At 44.5% G+C, this 18446-nt stretch overlaps 1 protein-coding gene across 1 annotated transcript; it reads right to left on the reverse strand.

The window, feature by feature from the left end:
• Positions 1 to 2959: 2959 nt before the first annotated feature.
• LOC123162487 (glycine-rich cell wall structural protein 2-like) lies at positions 2960 to 4033 on the reverse strand. Its single transcript, XM_044580266.1, has 2 exons — positions 3837 to 4033; positions 2960 to 3678 (listed from the first exon to the last, which is right to left on the reverse strand). The coding sequence occupies exons 1-2, from the start codon at positions 3934 to 3936 to the stop codon at positions 3200 to 3202; spliced, it is 579 nt and encodes a 192-aa protein (XP_044436201.1). The 5' UTR covers positions 3937 to 4033; the 3' UTR covers positions 2960 to 3199.
• Between the last annotated feature and the right edge of the window lie 14413 nt (positions 4034 to 18446).

Genomic DNA, 18446 nt, shown 5'->3' on the forward strand with positions numbered 1-18446 from the left:
TTGTATAGATGCACCCTAAAAATTCCTACATTTACTTTCTTGTAGAATTGCATTTTTCTGGTTGTAAAAATAGGGTGAGCAACAGCTTTCTTGTCAACATGATGGCCTCCTGAAGATAATTGAGACCCATCCATCACTTATTTGTGAACTAATTTTCAGTTTCTTCTGTCGATGATAAGTGAGCTACTTTTTCCTTAGAGATCACCTTCCCATTGGCACTAACTTGTATGGCACAGATTCCCTTCCTAATACACTCGTAATGCATAGATAGTCCCTCCTAATCATTTTGAGTTCGTTTTTTGTCAAGATTCAGATGAAATTTCCCACATTGGAGACTCGTATTTTGTTAATCAGGTGCTGAAGGTAAGATCGGGAGTAAGCATGCAGAGTTGATTTTTTACTTCCAATTTGAAAAATTGCAGAAAAAATCAATCCTCTCCACTTGAAGGTAGATTGATGCACACATATTTGATCTTACCTTGCAAGCACCGTTTTATGAAGACAGTATGCATGATCATGGACCAATGCAGTGAGTGCTCAACCCATCTGTACACATGCTGCACTATGCCCCCGTGCCGCTGCCATCCTTATCTTGCCTCTCCTGGATCTGAGTCCCAACAGTGTCGTCTTGCTGTCCCTTCCCGGGTTAACTCGATCTTGCAGGAGAGGAGGATGGGAGGCCTTGGCTAGAGTCAGCACTGGCTGGAGATAACGCTGGAGAAGGGGCTGCAATGGAACTGTGGAGGGCGGGTCGACGAATCATCCCACACTGCGCGACGCACGGGGTGAGCAGCGAAGGAAGTCTGGGGTGGCGCCCGAGAAGATTGGAGGCGGATGGGGAGGTGGCGGATGGTCGAAGAAGAAGACCGGCCGCGCTGCCGCACATGGCAGCGGCGGCGGCGCAGTACTCGTACGCGAGGATGAGAGCCCGTGCTCGTGCCTGTGTGTTTTTCTTTGTTTAGCACTGAAAGTAGCACCGCGTGTAAATTAATAACAAATGTAGGGACCTTTTGTAAGAACGAAACGTTTTTTCGATTGACCAGTTAAAATAGGACCGCGGGTTGATTTTTCGAAAACGGAGGGGCCTTTATGCAAAATCTCTAACGACGACGGACGACAGAAACCCAATTTTCTTTATTATTAGGTAAAGAGGTAAAGAGGTAAAGATAAAGATAAAGATGAGAAAATGAATCTATGAAAAAAAAATTCAATCCGTGCCTATCTTGCATGTGAGAAATCTCATGAAAACTCCCTAATTATGACATGTGTCATACATGCAGTGTGCCATTTGTCACCACCAAAGAAGATGTGTGACCTTTGCAAGCTGATTTTGAGTCTCCCCCAGTGGATGCCAACGGGTGTCAACCGAAGGTCTCATGTAAGCCCCTTCCTCATTAGCCCCTTTGCTCTGTTGAGGAACTTGAGCCAACCCAATGGTCTAGTAACAACTAGCCTCAAGAACTCAAAAGAAAAAACTGACCTCATGTCTCATTGGGTAATAGTGGTTCAATCTATTTAAATACTACGTTTGTATTGAAGCAAGAATTTCAACAAAATCTGCTTGACAAATTGCGAACCAACCTGTGGTTGGATGATTAAGAAGACAGTGGTATCCTCAGTCCATCAGAGTTCAAGTCCTAGACTTACATTAGTGCTCGTATTATTTTAGAATTTATTTCAGGCTTTCGGCGATGTTTATTCAGTGGGAGAAGACGTTCCCAGATGCTATGCCGGCCCAGTCTCTCGGATGTGCTCATAGGGGTAGGGTGTGCGTGAGCGCATTTTTAGGACGAGTTATCGATTGTAGTGGGTGATTTACAATTGGAGAATTCAGTCACGATGGTTGGGCATCTATTCTTTGCCTTCTTCATCTACCTAGGCCTCTGTGCTTGTACACCCGCGGCAGAACATGAGCATGCATGCGCGAAGGACTCTTGATGTGTAGTCACTGGTCCTTGATATTAAAAAGAAGTCATTATTATGGTTTTGGTTGAGTTTGATGGGGAGATTACGGTTTAGGTCGGTTCAATGGATTAGATACGCAGGTCAGAAAATCGTTTTGCCTGCCAAACTACCGTGTCATGTATTCATGTTGCGCCTCTCGTCATTCCTTTTCTTTATGTCAACTCCTATATCATTCCTAAATCCTAGTGGTGTTGTCATATGTAGATATGCTGAGGATATCATGTTGTTCTTAAAAGATGATAAGTATGTTAGAAAATTTCAAGTCAACACGTTTGAAACAATGGCTCGGTTGAAGACCGATTTGGATGCTTTTGACCGAAGATGATTATGCTTTCATTGTTTTTACTTGTCAAATTGTGTACTTCCTTGGATCGTTCTCGGGCTCTCGGCCATCTTGCCCTAACGGTGAATGATTCTATCCTTCAATGGTGGACCTCTTGGCAACTGTCCATCCCGCCATAGTTTCGCAAGGGCGTCTACTCGGTGGTGATTTCCTTGCTACGATGCATTTGGCTTGAGAGGAGCCTGCATGTCTTCAAGCACACCTCCTTGCCCCCTTCGGCGGTAGTTGATAGAGTAATTGATCATTGCCATGAGTGGCGGATGGTAGGAAACAATAGTTTAAGAAGAGTAGTACCATATGTCCCATGTTGTAGACCGCTCGGGCTGCCACCCTTGTTGGCGTCATGGGGCTACTCATCTAAATCGTAAATGCTTTTTATTACTCCATTCCATAATATAATGCGTTCACGCTTTTTGAGATTTAACTTTGACTATAAATTTAACCAACATGGGTGACCTTTGAATTTGTATTCAAAAGAAGTTTTTAAAGGTATAATTTTTCAATAAAATGATTTATGTATTATCAGTCTAATTTATGATCAAAGTTGAATCTCCAAAAACATGGGCGCACTGCATTATGAAATGGAGGGAGTATAATATATAGGCACATAGATCTCCTCGTGTTCTAAAAAAATCACTAATCAAAGACCACTTAGAATTTAAAAAATATCTTCTCTTTCATACATACGATAAGAAACAACACAAGGTTGGCTTGTTTGCCCGACTTCTCAACCTTACAGACCTTGCTCCTATAACGCGAGTATAAGGAACATTTTTTATTTAACCACATCACATTTCAACAAAGATGCTTAGTTAAAACACAAACACATATCTAGTTGTTGTTTTCATAGTTCCAACCATTGCAACCTCTTGGCTCATGCACATATCCATATCAGGGATAGCCACCGCCACCAGATCCGCCACCGTAACCTCCACCATACCTGCCACCACCACCGTATCCTCCACCTCCACCATATCCACCGCCACCACCATATCCCTCACCAAAGCCGCTGCCAAATCTACCATTTCCACCGCCATTGCCATACCCGCCACCATATCCAGGTCCATAGCCTCCACCACTGTAACCACACCCATAACCGCCAACGTGCCCAGAATTGCCGTATCCTCCATCATACCCACCAACATTGTTTCCATAACCTCCATTGCCATAACCTCCACCATTGTTCCCGTATCCACCGTTTCCATAACCTTCACCACTATTTACATATCCCCCACCGTTACCGTATCCACCACCGCTTCCATACCCTCCACCGTTTCCGTATCCTCCATCATGATTGTTTCCACCTCCCCATTTCTCTTCCTTAGGCAGGCCCGACCCTCCTGCAGGTTTCACATTCTTCTCCTTGGACTCTGCATGAACAAAATTCCTTAATGAACATTGCTTGAGGTAGGCAAGTAGTGAACATTGCTTGAGGTAGACAGGTAGCCGTGCATATATAGGATGAAGTATGAGTTGTGTAGTCTACTGTGTTAGTAAATACGTATAAGAGAGAACATGTTTTACAAACCTTTAACATCTGTAAGCTCTCTGGCAGCCGCTACATCCTCGGAGAGAAGCAGGAGCGAGGCTAGTACGACACCAAGAAGAACTAGAGACTTGACCGCCATTGGCGATGATCAGTTTGATCCGGTTATAATAGCTAGTTTGGGATGAGATGATATCGCTGCTAGAATTACCGTACTTATAGAAGAGGCAAGACATGTATGCATGCACGCCTATGCCTACCTCCAATTTTAAAAGTTTCAACCTTCGATAACTCCATGCACCGGTATGGTTGGCTGTTAGCTAGGATATGATCAAACCGGGACCGGGCTTTGGTATATCTCGTTGTCACATTTGATTAGCTACCCCGAGAGTGTAGAACCACTTGCTAACAAGAACGATGTGTAAACTGCTACACAGCCGAAGCTTTGTGGACGATTTTCAGACGATCAACGCATCAAGCCATCCATGGGTAGACCAAAATTGAATAACGCCGTTCGATCCACCAATCGTCCAAAGGTCGGCCGGCAACTGTCGTCCTTACCGCAATTTCGTGCTAACAAAGTAGACATTATCCACTTTTGTGCACTACCCCCCCATTTCAAAATAGATGACCCAACTTTGTACTTCATCTATTTTGGAATGGAGGGAGTATTAATTATTATTATCGGATTCCTTGATCGATTATATCCTGGTTATTAATTTGACTCATCATGCTAACATACAGTGTAAAGGCACCTACATTGCGGACCCTTAAAACACTCGCATATGTCCGGACATAACTGTCGGGACGCAGTGTGTCATTAAACGTGGTATCCTATTAGTCTGTAGATCAGTCAGGATATTGGAAATTCTAAAAGCCAGATGCAAACCAAGGGGCTTTGAAGACGTCCAAATCGATGGCACATACGCGTCTGACACCCCAGGCCCGCCCAGAAACCGAGCCCGCGCCCGCTCACTCTCCCGTACGAACCAGTTGCTGCACATTCATGCCGGTCAGCACAACTCAGAATGCCAGCTTCACATTAATGTCGGCTCGGAGCGGACACGACCTTTCACTGGAGCCGGCATTGTAGCGGCATGCGGGCCAAGAGGGACGCCCGGTCTCCGTGCATGTTCTGATATAAAGATGCGTGACGGGACATGACTGGAGCGATGCGGGAGAGCCTCTCGGCGGAGCATTCAAACCGGCTCCCACCCGTCCGCCCACCGACATTAAACAGGTGTGGTGACCGAGAAACCCACTCTGACACCCGCATTTATATAGCCCACCGCTTGGCCTGGACGATACCCCCTCCTCGCCCGGCACCACCGCACCACGCACAACACGTCCGCCATGATCGTGAGCTCTTGAGCGATGTGGGAGAGCCTCTTGACAAAGTAGAAGTAGGAGTTGGCCGGCATTGCGACCGACTGGAAGGTCCATCGTGCGCGACAGACTGAGGCTGGCTTGCTGGTGAGCGCGCCGGAGGTCAGTGACGAGACGACGGAGGAGGCATCCGACGACGAGCCGGTGCTGTCGTCCGTGCAGATGCACTTTAACACCATCATGGTGGAAAAGCAGTCGGCTCCGTCTGTGTCGGCATTCCGACATGTGCAGGAGGACCAACGCTGCAACCTCTTGCTCCTTGACGAGCACCGGCTCATGGAGGGGCAAATCGTCGGCGAACAGGCAAATGACGATGTCGTCATGGCCACGGTCACAAAAGATTCGGGCTTCCTTGATGAGCAGTGGGCGCTATACCAGTCCATGCGTGACTCTTGTGACGCCCGTTGTGATCGATGGTGGTTGTGTATCCTGTGGGAAAAGAGAGATACCCTATTCTCGGATATCGGTGCCGAGGTAGACGAAGAGGAGGCGTAGACGACCATGGATATCGCAAGCTCCGTGTGGGACGTGCCACCCATGTGGTTCGCTTCCCATCACAACGACCATGAGCTTGGTCTGTCCACAACCGGCGTTGAAGACACGACGAACTCCGCCGACTAAGAGTATGACATGGGACGTTTGAACGCTTGGTGTCGCATGTGGGTTGTGCCCTCACATCTTATTCTTCCCCTCTCACAGCTTCACTTCCCAGGGTTCACGGTCGCCGAGCTCGCCGAACTTGGGGAAGACAGGACATGGGACACGGCCGCCACCATGGCCGGCAAACATTTAGACTACGTCAAAAAAAGTGTCACCCACTTTTGTTTAGTTGAAATATGTCAAAAATGTTATGAATTCGATTATGTTTAAATGAAAATCGTCCGATTTACATGAAATTTGCCCTATTCGTTCCAATTTCTTTTGAAATGTGTCAGGACGTATGATGTCTAGGGTTTGGATAGCCGGCTCTTGTTATCCGTGGATGCGTCCACAAACAAATATCATGTCTGTTTTAAGAGTCGCCTTGGGGATGTCCTTATATAAAAATATATGCTTACACGTACACACTAAAGTGGCGCCCATAGCTTTAACGTGAAAATGCTTATACTCTTTTCTTTTGGTACTCTAATGAACTAATTTAGTTAGCTAATTAATTCATCTTTTTCATAACTACATATTTTAACCTTTTCATTAGTTCAATGAAACTGATCTCAATAATTTTTAAAATTAGACGACTATGCTCTCTTTAGGGTCTGTTGGAGTATGATGTCTGGCCCTCTCCCATAGTTCGTACTTTTAAGTAACTTGGCTGGCGCATCAGTTCAATATGGTATCCGAGCCAAGAGGTCTTGGGTTCAAGACCCTGCCAATGCAGTATTAAATAAAACGATTCTGCGGCCTACATCGATTCAACGTCTGAGGACTAAACTAGCCTAGACGTGAGGGAGAGTGTTGAAATATATTGCCCACCTCCCTCCATCAGTTTGGACTTTTGGATGAGTTGAACTCCTCGGATGAGGACGAAGAGGACTATATGGCCCGTGTGCAGCTCGCGGCCGAGCGTGCCAGTGAGGACTACGTGTCATCACTTCAGGTGGACCCATAGCTCTCTGATGAGAACCACGCTCTCCTCGAGTCAATCAAGGACGAATGGGAGGTCGAGGCCAATCGCTAGGAGATGGCACAATGTCGTGTCGAGAAACATAAGATTTCACCGAGATCGACAAGTTCGTCGACGAGCCGAAGGTCGTTGCCATGGATTCGGTCCACCGCCAATGATCACGAGGTGAGCCCTGAAGGAAATATGCCCTAGAGGCAATAATAAAGTTGTTATTTTATATTTCCTTATATCATGATAAATTTTTATTATTCATGCTAGGTATTAATCGGAAACTTGATACATGTGTGAATACATAGACAAAACACCGTGTCCCTAGTATGCCTCTACTTGACTAGCTCGTTGATCAAAGATGGTTAAGTTTCCTAGCCATGGACATGTGTTGTCATTTGATGAACGGGATCACATCATTAGTGGAATGATGTGATGGACAAGACCCATCCGTTAGCTTAGCATAATGATCATTCAGTTTTATTGCTACTGCTTTCTTCATGTCAAATATATATTCGTCTGACTACGAGATTATGCAACTCCCGGACACTTGAGGAATGCCTTGTTTGCTATCAAACGTCACAACGCAACTGGATGATTATAAAGATGCTCTACAGGTATCTTTGAAGGTGTTTGTTGGGTCGGCATAGATCGAGATTAGGATTTGTCACTCTGAGTATCAGAGAGGTATCTCTGGGTCCTCTCGGTAATGCACATCATATGAAGCCTTGCAAGCAATGTGATTAATGAGTTAGTTATGGGAAGATGCATTACAGAACGAGTAAAGAGACTTGCTGGTAACGAGATTGAACTAGGTATAAAGATACCGACGATCGAATCTCGGGCAAGTAACATACCGATGACAAAGGGAATAACATATGTTGACATTGCGGTTCGACCGATAAAGATCTTCGTAGAATATGTGGGAACCAATATGAGCATCCAAGTTCAACTATTGGTTATTGACCGGAGAGGTGTCTCGGTCATGTCTACATAGTTCTCAAACCCGTAGGGTCCGCACGCTTAATGTTCAATGAAGATATGTATTATATGAGTTATGTGTTTTGGTGACCGAAGGTTGTTCGGAGTCCCGGATGAGATCACGAACATGACGAGGAGTCTATAAATGGTCGAGAGGTAAATATTGATATATTGGAAGGTAGTATTCGGATACCAGAAGGGCTCCGGAGTGTATCGGGTACATACCGGAATACCGGAGGGGTTACCGGAACCCATCGGGGAAAGATATGGGCCATATGGGCCATAGGAGGGAGGCTAACCAGCCCACAAGGGGCTGGTGCGCCCCCACAAGGGAGGAGGCCGAATTGGACTAGGGAAGTGGGCGCCACCCCCCTTTCCTTCTCCTACTCCCTCTCCTTCCCCCTTTTCCCCTACGGTAGAAGGAAGAGGGAGGGGACGAATCCAACTAGGAGTCCAAGTGGGACTCCTTCCTACTTGGGACGCATCCTAGGCTGGCCTCCTCTCCCTCCCTCCTTTATATACAAGGGGGGCTATGAGACACAATAATTGCTCTTAGCCGTGTGCGGCGCCCCCCTCCACAGTTTACGCCTCCGGTCATATTCTTGCGGTGCTTAGGCGAAGCCCTGCGCGGATCACATCACCATCACCATCACCATGCCGTCGGGCTGACGGAACTCATCTACTCCTTCAACCCTCTGCTGGATCAAGAGCTTGAGGGACGTCATCACGCTGAACGTGTGTAGAACTCGGAGGTGCCATACATTCGGTACTCGATCGGTCGGAACAGGAAGATGTTCGACTACGTCAACCGCGTTGAGCAAACGCTTCCGTTTTCGGTCTACGAGGGTACGTGGACACACTCTCCCCCTCTCGTTGCTATGCATCTCCTAGATAGATCTTGCGTGAGAGTAGGACTTTTTTTAAAATTGCATGCTACGTTTCCCAACAGTTGCATCCGAGCCAGGTCTATTCGTAGATGATATGCACGAGTAGAACACAAAGAGTTGTGGGCGGTGATCATCATACTGCTTACCACCAATATCTTATTTTGATTCCGCGGTATTGTTGGATGAAGCGGCCCAAACCAACCTTACATGACCACGTTCATGAGACCGGTTCCACCGACATACATGCAACTAGTTTTGCATAAAGGTGGCTGACGGGTGTCTGTTTCTCCAACTTTAGTTGAATCGAATTTGACCGCGGCCGGTCCTTGTGAAGGTTAAAACAACAAACTTGATAAATAAACATTGTGGTTTTTGTGCCGTAGGTAAGTATGGTTCTTGCTAGAAGCCCGTAGCAGCCACGTAAATCTTGCAACAACAAAGTAGAGTGCATGGCATGTTGTGATGTGATATGGTCAAGACATGATGTGATATACGTTGTTGTATGAGATGATCATGTTTTGTAAAAGTTATCGACAACTGGTAGGAGTCTTATGGTTTTTGCTTTAATGTATGAAATACAAACGCCATGTAATTGCTTTACTTTATCACTAAGCGGTAGCGATAGTCGTAGAAGCAATAGTTGGCGAGACGACCACGACGCTACGACAGAGATCAAGGTGTCAAGTCGGTGACGATGGAGATCATGATGTTGCTTTGATGATGGAGATCAAAAGCACAAGATGATGATGGCCATATAATGTCACATATTTTGATTGCATGTGATGTTTATTTTTATGCATCTTATTTTTCTTAGTATGGTGGTAGCATTATAAGATGATCCGTACGAAAATTTCAAGGTATAAGTGTTCTCCCCGAGTATGCACCGTTGCGAAAGTTCTTCGTGTTGAGACACCACATGCCGACCGGGTGTGATAAGGTCTACGTTCAAATACAACGGGTGCAAGCCAGTTTTGCACATGCGGAATACTCGGGTTAAACTTGACGAGCCTAGCATATACAGATATGGCCTCGGAACACTAGAGACCGAAAGGTCGAACGTGAATCATATAGTGGATATGATCAACATAGAGATGTTTACTATTGATGACTACTCCATCTCACGTGATGATCGGACATGGTTTAGTTGATTTGGATCACGTATCATTTAGATGACTTGAAGGATGTCTATCTAAGTGGGAGTTCTTAAGTAATATGATTAACTGAACTTAATTTATCATGAACTTAGTCCTGATAGTATTTGCAAATTATGTTGTAAATCGATAGCTCGCGTTGTAGCTTCCTTATGTTTTTTGATATGTTCCTAGAGAAAATTAAGTTGAAAGATGATAGTAGAAATGATGCGAAATGGGTCCGTGATCTGAGGTTTATCCTCATTGCTGCACAGAAGAATTATGTCCTTGATGCACCGCTAGGTGACTGACCTACTGCAGGAGCAGATGCAGACGTTATGAACATTTGGCTAGCTCAATATGATGACTACTTGATAGTTTAGTGCACAACACTTTATGACTTAGAACCGGGACTTTAAAAACGTTTTGAACACCACGGAGCATATGAGATGTTCCAAGAGCTGTAATTGATATTTCAGACTCATGCCCATGCCGAGAGGTATGAGACCTCTGACAAGTACTTCGCCGAAAAGATAGAGGAGAATAGCTCAGCTAGTGAGCATGTGCTCAGAATGTCTGGGTACTATAATCGCTTGAATCAAGTGGGAGTTAATATTCCAGATAAGATGGTGATTGACAGAGTTCTCTAGTCACCATCACCAAGTTACTGGAACTTCGTGATGAACTATAATATGCATGGGATGACAAAAGTAATTCCCGAGCTCTTCATGATACTGAAATCGATGAAGGTAGAAATCAAGAAAAAAGCATCAAGTTTTGATGATTAAACAAGACCACTAGTTTCAAGAAAAGGGCAAAGGGAAAGAAAGGGAACTTCAAGAAGAATGGCAAGCAAGTTGTCACTCCCGTGAAGAAGCCCAAAGCTGGACCTAAGCCTGAAACTGAGTGCTTCTACTGCAAAGAAAATGGTCACTGGAAGCAGAACTACCCCAAATATTTGGCGGATAAGAAGGATGGCAAAGTGAACAAAGGTATATTTGATATACATGTTATTGATGTGTACCTTACTGTTGCTCGTAGTAACCCCTGGGTATTTTATACCAGTTCGCTTGCTAAGATTAGTAACTCGAAACAGGAGTTGCAGGATAAATAGAGACTAGTTGAGGGTGAAGTGACGATGTGTGTTGGAAGTGGTTCTAAGATTGATATGATCATCATCGCACACTCTCTATACTTTCGGGATTAGTGTTGAACCTAAATAAATGTTACTTGGTGTTTGCATTGAGCATGAATATGATTAGATCATGTTTATTGCAATAGAGTTATTCATTTAAGATAGAGAATAATTGTTATTCTATTTACATGAATAAAATCTTCTATGGTCATACACCCAATGTTAATGGTTTATTGATTCTCGATCGTAGTGATACACATATTCATAATATTGATGCCAAAGATGTAAAGTTGATAATGATAGTGCAACATACTTGTGGCACTTCCGTTTAGGTCATATCGATGTAAAGCACATGAAGAAACTCCATGCAGATGGACTTTTGGAATCATTTGATTATGAATCATTTGATACTTGCGAACCGTGCCTCATGGGCAAGATGACTTAAACTCCATTCTCCGGAACAATGGAACGAGCAATGAATTATTGGAAATAATATATACCGATGTATGCGGTCCGATGAGTGTTGAAGCTCGTGGCAGGTATTCTTATTTTCAGACATTCACAGATGATTTGAGCAGATATGGGTATATCTACTTAATGAAACACAAGTCTGAAACATTTGAAAAGTTCAAGAATTTCAGAGTGAAGTGGAGAATCATCGTAACAAGAAAAATAAAGTTTCTATGATCTGATCGTGGAGGTGAATATTTGAGTTACGAGTTTGGCCTTCATTTAAAACAATGTGGAATAGTTTCACAGATCACGCCACCTGGAACACCACAGTGTAATGGTGTGTCCGAACGTCGTAACCGCACTTTATTAGATATGGTGCGATCTATGATGTCCCTTATCGATTTACCACTGTTGTTTTGGGGTTATGCATTAGAGACAGCTGCATTCACGTTAAACAGGGCACCGTCAAAATCCATTGAGACGACACCGTGAACTGTGGTTTGGCAATAATCCTAAGCTGTTGTTTTTAAAGTTTGGGGATGTGATGCTTATGTCAAAAGGCTCCAACCTGATAAGCTCGAACCCAAATTGGAGAAGTGCGTCTTTATAGGATACCCTAAGGAAACAATTTGGTACACCTTCTACCATAGATTCGAAGGCAATATTTTTGTTGCCAAGAATGGAACCTTTCTAGAGAAGGAGTTTCTCCCGAAAGAAGTGAGTGGGAGGAAAGTAGAACTTGATGAGGTAATTGTAACTTCTCTCAATTTGGAAAGTAGCTCATCCGAGAAATCTGTTCCGGTGATGTCTACACCAACTGGAGAGGAAGCTAATGATAATGATCATTAAACTTCAGCTCAAGTTGCTACAGAACCTCGTAGGTCAACCAAAGCACGATCCACACTGTTCTGTAAGTCATGTTACTTGACCATGATGAACCTACAAACTATGAAGAAACTATGATGAGCCCAGTTTCTGACAGATGGCTTGAGGCCATGAAATCTGAGATAGGATCCATGTGTGAGAACAAAGTGTGGACTTTGGTGGACTTGCTCGATGATCGGCAAGCCATTGAGCATAAATGGATCTTCAAGAGGAAGACGAACGCTAATGGTAGTGTTACTATCTACAAAGCTCGACTAGTCGCAAAAAGGTTTTCAACAAGTTCAAGGTGTTGACTACAATGAGATTTTATCAACCGTAGCAATGCTTAAGTCTATCCGAATCATGTTAGCAATTGCCATATTTTATGAAATCTGGCAAATGGATGTCAAAACTGCATTCCTTAAATGGATATCTCTAAGGAGAGTTGTATATGATGCAACCAGAAGGATTTGTCGATCCTAAAGGTGCTAACAAGGTGCGCAAGCTCTAGCGATCCATCTATGGACTGATGCAAGCATCTCAAAGTTGGAATATACACTTTGATGAGTTGATCGAAGCATATAGTTTATACATACTTGTGGTGAAGCCTGTATTTACAAGAAAGTGAGTGGGATCACTACAACCTTTCTGATAAGGATATGTGAATGACATATTGTTGATCGGAAATGACGTAGAATTTTCTGGAAAGCATAAAGGAGAGTTTGAAAGGAGTTTTTCAAAGAAAGACCTCGGTGAAGCTACTTACATATTGGGCATCAAGATCTATAGAGATAGATAAGACGCTTTATAAGATTTTTCAATGAGTACATACCTTGATAAGATTTTGAAAGAGTTCAAAATAGATCAGTCAAAGAAGGAGTTCTTGCCTGTATTACAAGGTGTAAAGTTGAGTAAGACTCAAAACCCGACCACGGCAGAAGATAGAAAGAGAATGAAAGTCATTTCCTATGCCTCAGTCATAGGTTCTATAAAGTATGCCATGCTATGTACCAGACCAGTTGTGTGCCTTGCTATGAGTTTGGCAAAAGGGTACGATAGTGATCCGGGAGTGGATCACTGGATAGCGGTCAAAGTTATCCTTAGTTACCTAAGAGGACTAAGGAAGTATTTCTCGGTTATGGAGGTGATAAAGAGTTCGTCGTAAAGAGGTACATCGATGCAAGTTTACACGGATCCAGATGATTCTGTGTCTCAATGTGGATACATATTGAAAGTGGGAGCAATTAGCTAGAGTAGCTCCATGTAGAGCATTGTAGAATAGAAAATTTGCAAAATACATACGGCTCTGAATCTGGCAGACCCGTTGTCTAAACTTCTCTCACAAGAAAAACATGATCACACCATAGTACTCTTTGGGTGTTAATCACATAGCGATGTGAACTAGATTATTGACTCCAGTAGACCATTTGGTTGTTGTCATATGGCGATGTGAACTATGAATGTTAATCACATACAGATGTGAGCTATTGGTGTTAAATCACATGGCGATGTAAACTAGATTATTGACTTTAGTACAAGTGGGATACTAAAGGAAATATGCCTAGAGGCAATAATAAAGTTGTTATTTTATATTTCCTTATATCATGGTAAAAGTTTATTATTCATACTAGAATTTTATTAATGGAAACTTGATACATGTGTGAATACATAGACAAAACACCATGTCCCTAGTATGCCTCTACTTGGCTTGCTCGTTGATCAAAGATGGTTAAGTCTCCTAGCCATGGACATGTGTTTTCATTTGATGAATAGTATCACATCATTAGTGGAATGATGTGATGGACAAGACCCATCCGTTTTCTTAGCATAATGACCGTTCAGTTTTATTGCAACTGCTTTCTTCATGTCAAATATATATTCCTCCGACTATGACATTATGCAACTCCCGGACACCAGAGGAATGCCTTATGTGCTATCAAACGTCACAACGTAACTGGGTGATTATAAAGATGCTCTACAGGTATCTCCGAAGGTGTTTGTTGTGTTGGCATAGATCGAGATTAGGATTTGTCACTCCGAGTATCGGAGAGGTATCTCTGGGCCCTCTCGGTAATGAACTTCATATGAGGCCTTGCAAGCAATGTGACTAATGTGTTAGTTATGGGATGATGCATTACGGAACGAGTAAACAGACTTGCCGGTAACGAGATTGAACTAGGTATAAAGATACCGACGATCGAATCTCGGGCAAGTAACATACCGATGACAAAGGGAATAACGTATGTTGACATTGCGGTTCGACCGATAAAGATCTTCATAGAATATGTGGGAACCAATATGAGCATCCAGGTTCCGCTATTGGTTATTGACCGAAGAGGTGTCTCGGTCATGTCTACATAGTTCTCGAACCCGTAGGGTCCGCATGCTTAACGTTCGATGGCGATATGTATTATATGAGTTATGTGTTTTGGTGATCGAAGGTTGTCCGGAGTCCCGGATGAGATCATGGACATGATGATGAGTCTCGAAATGGTCGAGAGGTAAAGATTGATATGTTGGAAGGTAGTATTCAGACACCAGAAGGGCTCCGGAGTGTATCGAGTACACACCGGAGTACCGGAGGGGTTACCGGAACCCACCGGGGAAAGATATGGGCCATAGGAGGGAGGCTAACCATCCCACAAGGGAGGATGCCGAATTGGACTAGGGAAGGGGGCGCCACCCCTCTTTCCTTCTCCTACTCCCTCTCCTTCCCCCTTTTCCCCTCCGGTAGAAGGAAGGGGGGGGGGGGAATCCAACTAGGAGTCCAAGTGGGACTCCTTCCCACTTGGGGCGCGCCCTAGGCCGGCCTCCTCTCCCTCCCTCCTTTATATATGGGGGGGGCATGTAACACCCACGATGCGGCTATATCTCCCACGTGTCGGGGCACGACTTAGAGGCATAACCGCATTGTGGTTTTGTCACTAGAAGGGTCATCTTCACACAATCCCATGTAATGAATAAGAAAGGGATAAATAGAGTTGGCTTAGAATCGCCACTTCACACAAAGATCATATAATTCATACATCAATCAGAGTACACACATAGTCCAACTACGTACAAATCCAAATGAAAAGAACACAAACCCAAATGCTAGATCCCTGATCGTCCCAACTGGGCTCCACTACTGATCATGAGGAAAATACACGTAGTAACGGCCAAGGACCTCGTCGAACTCCCACTTGAGTTCAGTAGCATCACCTGCACTGGTATCATCGGCACCTGCAATTATTTGTAGTATCTTGTGAGTCAGAGGACTCAACAATCTCAAAATGGGCGAGATCAAGACTATTTAAGCTTATGGGTAGGATGTGGTAATAAGGTGGAGTTGCAGCAATTGATAAGCAAAATATGGTGGCAAAAGGCGAGTACAAGAGTAAGAAGAGAAACTACACAACGGTCGTCATCTAGAAGTGATCAAGAAGTGATCCTGAAGACTACTTATGTTCAAACATAACCCAAAATCGTGTTCACTTCCCGGACTCCCCGAGAAGAGACCATCACGGCTGCACACGCGGTTGATGCATTTTAATTAAGTCAAGTGTCAAGTTCTCAACAATCGGATATTAACAAATTCCCATCTGCCACATAACTGCGGGCACGACTCTCGAAAGTTTATACCCTGCAGAGGTGTCCCAACTTAGCCCATCACAAGCTCTCACGATCAACAAAGGATATTCCTTCTCCCGGAAAGACCCGATCAGTGTCGGAATCCCGGTTACAAGACATTTCGACAATGGTAAAACAAGACCAGCAAGTCCGCCCGAATGTGCCGACAAATCCCGATAGGAGCTGCACATATCTCGTTTTCAGGGCACACTAGATAGGTCAAGCTACGAGTAAAACCAGCCCTCAAGTTTCCCCAAGGTGGCCCCACAGGTTGCCAGGTTCGGGCCAACACTTAGAGGAGCACTGGCCCCAGGGGGTTAAAAATAAAGATGGCCCTTGGGTCTGCAGAACCCAAGGGAAAGGTATAGGTGGTAGGTAGGCAAATGTTAAAACCAAGGTTGGGCCTTGCTGGAGGAGTTTTATTCAAAGCGAACTGTCAAGGGGTTCCCATAAACCCAACCGCGTGAGGAACACAAAATCAAGGAACATAACACCGGTATGACGGAAACTAGGGCGGCAAGAGTGGAGCAAAACACCAGGCATAAGGCCAAGCCTTCCACCCTTTACCAAGTATATAGATGCATTAATTAAAATAAGAGATATTGTGATATCCCAACATAATCATGTTCCAACATGGAGCAATCTTCAACTTCACCTGCAACTACCAACACTATAAGAGGGGCTGAGAAAAATCGGTATCTTAGCCAAACAACGGTTTGCTAGGAAGGTGGGTTAGAGGCTTGACATGGCAATATGGGAGGCATGGTAAACAAGTGATAGGTAGCGCAGCATAGCGATAGAACGAAGCAACTAGCAAGCAAAGATAGAAGTGATATCGGGTAATGGTCATCTTGCCTGAGATCCCGCAAGGAAGAGGAACAAGTCCATGAAGTAGTCGAACTACGTAGTCGAACGAATCCTCACAACTCCGGAATGAAACCAAAGCTAACGTGAGAAGCAAACCGAAAAGAAGCAAACAACATGATAAACAACCATCACATAAACATGGCACGATGCACAACCAAGTATGATGCATGTCCGGTTTAAAGAGGCATGGCATGGCAAAGTGCAACAAACAATACTACACGTTAAGTCGAACTCAATATGCAATGGGTTGCATATTGACGAAACACCACATGCAAGTATTTAGTTCACTCTCGTTTAGGTACACCTCAATATTAAATGTTGTTAAACATGGGAAGAGGTGAAACATAAGTAAACTAACTATTTAGGCAAGTTTAAATGAGGTCGGAAACAACAAACAACAATTCCAAAAAATCCTCATGTCCATATTTTGAATTAGCTACTGTTCTGCCCTAAACCGTATTTTAGAGTTGTTAAACATGCAAAGTAATGCCACCATGTTAAACTATGCTTTTTCCCACCCCGTTTACATATAAAGTTTATTAAAATTGGGGCTACGATTATTTAGTTATGAAATAAATCATTTTAACATGGCATTTAAGAAAATTTAAACAAACAACATTTTAAACATTTCAAACATGGATGAAAATAGCATATTATGAAACTAGATGCAATTCTAAGCATTTTCCATGGTTAAACCATTTTAATCCGACGCACGGTTGATGAGTTATTAAAAGCATGAACAACGAGTTTTTTTTGTAAATATGCAATTTTTTGGATAATTAGACAATCGCTCTGCGAAAAAAACATGAATCGGGCCGAATCTGGATGGCCCAACCTGAGGAGAAAAAAATCAGAGGGGCGCCTCACCCATGGGATTCGGCCCATTTGTTGAGAGGCTTGGCAGGCCGGCGGATCTGGCGAAGAGGAGCTGGGCCTTGGCGCAATCGAACTAGGAGGTGGAGTGGGCGCGGTTAACGCTCGAGGCAGAGGAGGGGTCAACGTGCGACAATGCGTTTCCTCGTTCGATGCAGGGGAAGCAGGGTGATGCAAGGAACTTGGCGCGGCAGGGCTTGAATGGAGACGATGGCGCGGATCCGGCGGGCACGGGCCGGAGCTAGCCGGATCCAGCAGCGGGGCGATGAATGGGCGGCGGTCATGGTCGTTCCCTGTATGCGAGAGAGAGAGATGTGTGAGAGAGGGAAGCATAGGAAGGACGGGAGTGACAGGGGAGGAGAGGAGTGGGACGAGGCCGGTCCTTGCCATGGTCGCCTGCGGCGAGGTCGCCGGAGGGCGCGGGGGAAGGCGACTACTTGGTGGCCAACAGGGTGCTCGAGCAGGACGAGTAGGCGAGCTCCTGCTCGTTGCAGAGGAAGCAGGTGGCGACGCTGGTTGGGGACGAGGAGTGTCGGTGTCAAAACTGGCGGATCTCGGATAGGGGGTGTCGGTGTCAAAACCGGCGGATCTCGGGTAGGGGGTCCCGAACTGTGCGTCTAGGCGGATGGTAACAGGAGACAAGGGACACGATGTTTTACCCAGGTTCGGGCCCTCTTGATGGAGGTAAAACCCTACGTCCTGCTCGATTAATATTGATGATGTGTGTTACAAGAGTGGATCTACCATGAGATCAAGGAGGCTAAACCCTAGAAGCTAGCCTATGGTATGATTGTTGTTCGTCCTATGGACTAAAGCCATCCGGTTTATATAGACACCGGAGAGGGCTAGGGTTACATA

Source organism: Triticum aestivum, chromosome 7B, assembly GCF_018294505.1.
Source record: "Triticum aestivum cultivar Chinese Spring chromosome 7B, IWGSC CS RefSeq v2.1, whole genome shotgun sequence".
Classification (NCBI taxonomy): Eukaryota; Viridiplantae; Streptophyta; class Magnoliopsida; order Poales; family Poaceae; genus Triticum; species Triticum aestivum.

Bases quoted from the DNA above. Each gene is read 5' to 3' on its own strand.
- LOC123162487 (XM_044580266.1), bottom strand. From the start codon at position 3,936: ATGGCGGTCAAGTCTCTAGTTCTTCTTGGTGTCGTACTAGCCTCGCTC. The intron at 3,679-3,836 runs GTTTGTAAAACA...TTGTTCATGCAG, and splicing joins AGAGCTTACAGATGTTAAAG to AGTCCAAGGAGAAGAATGTG.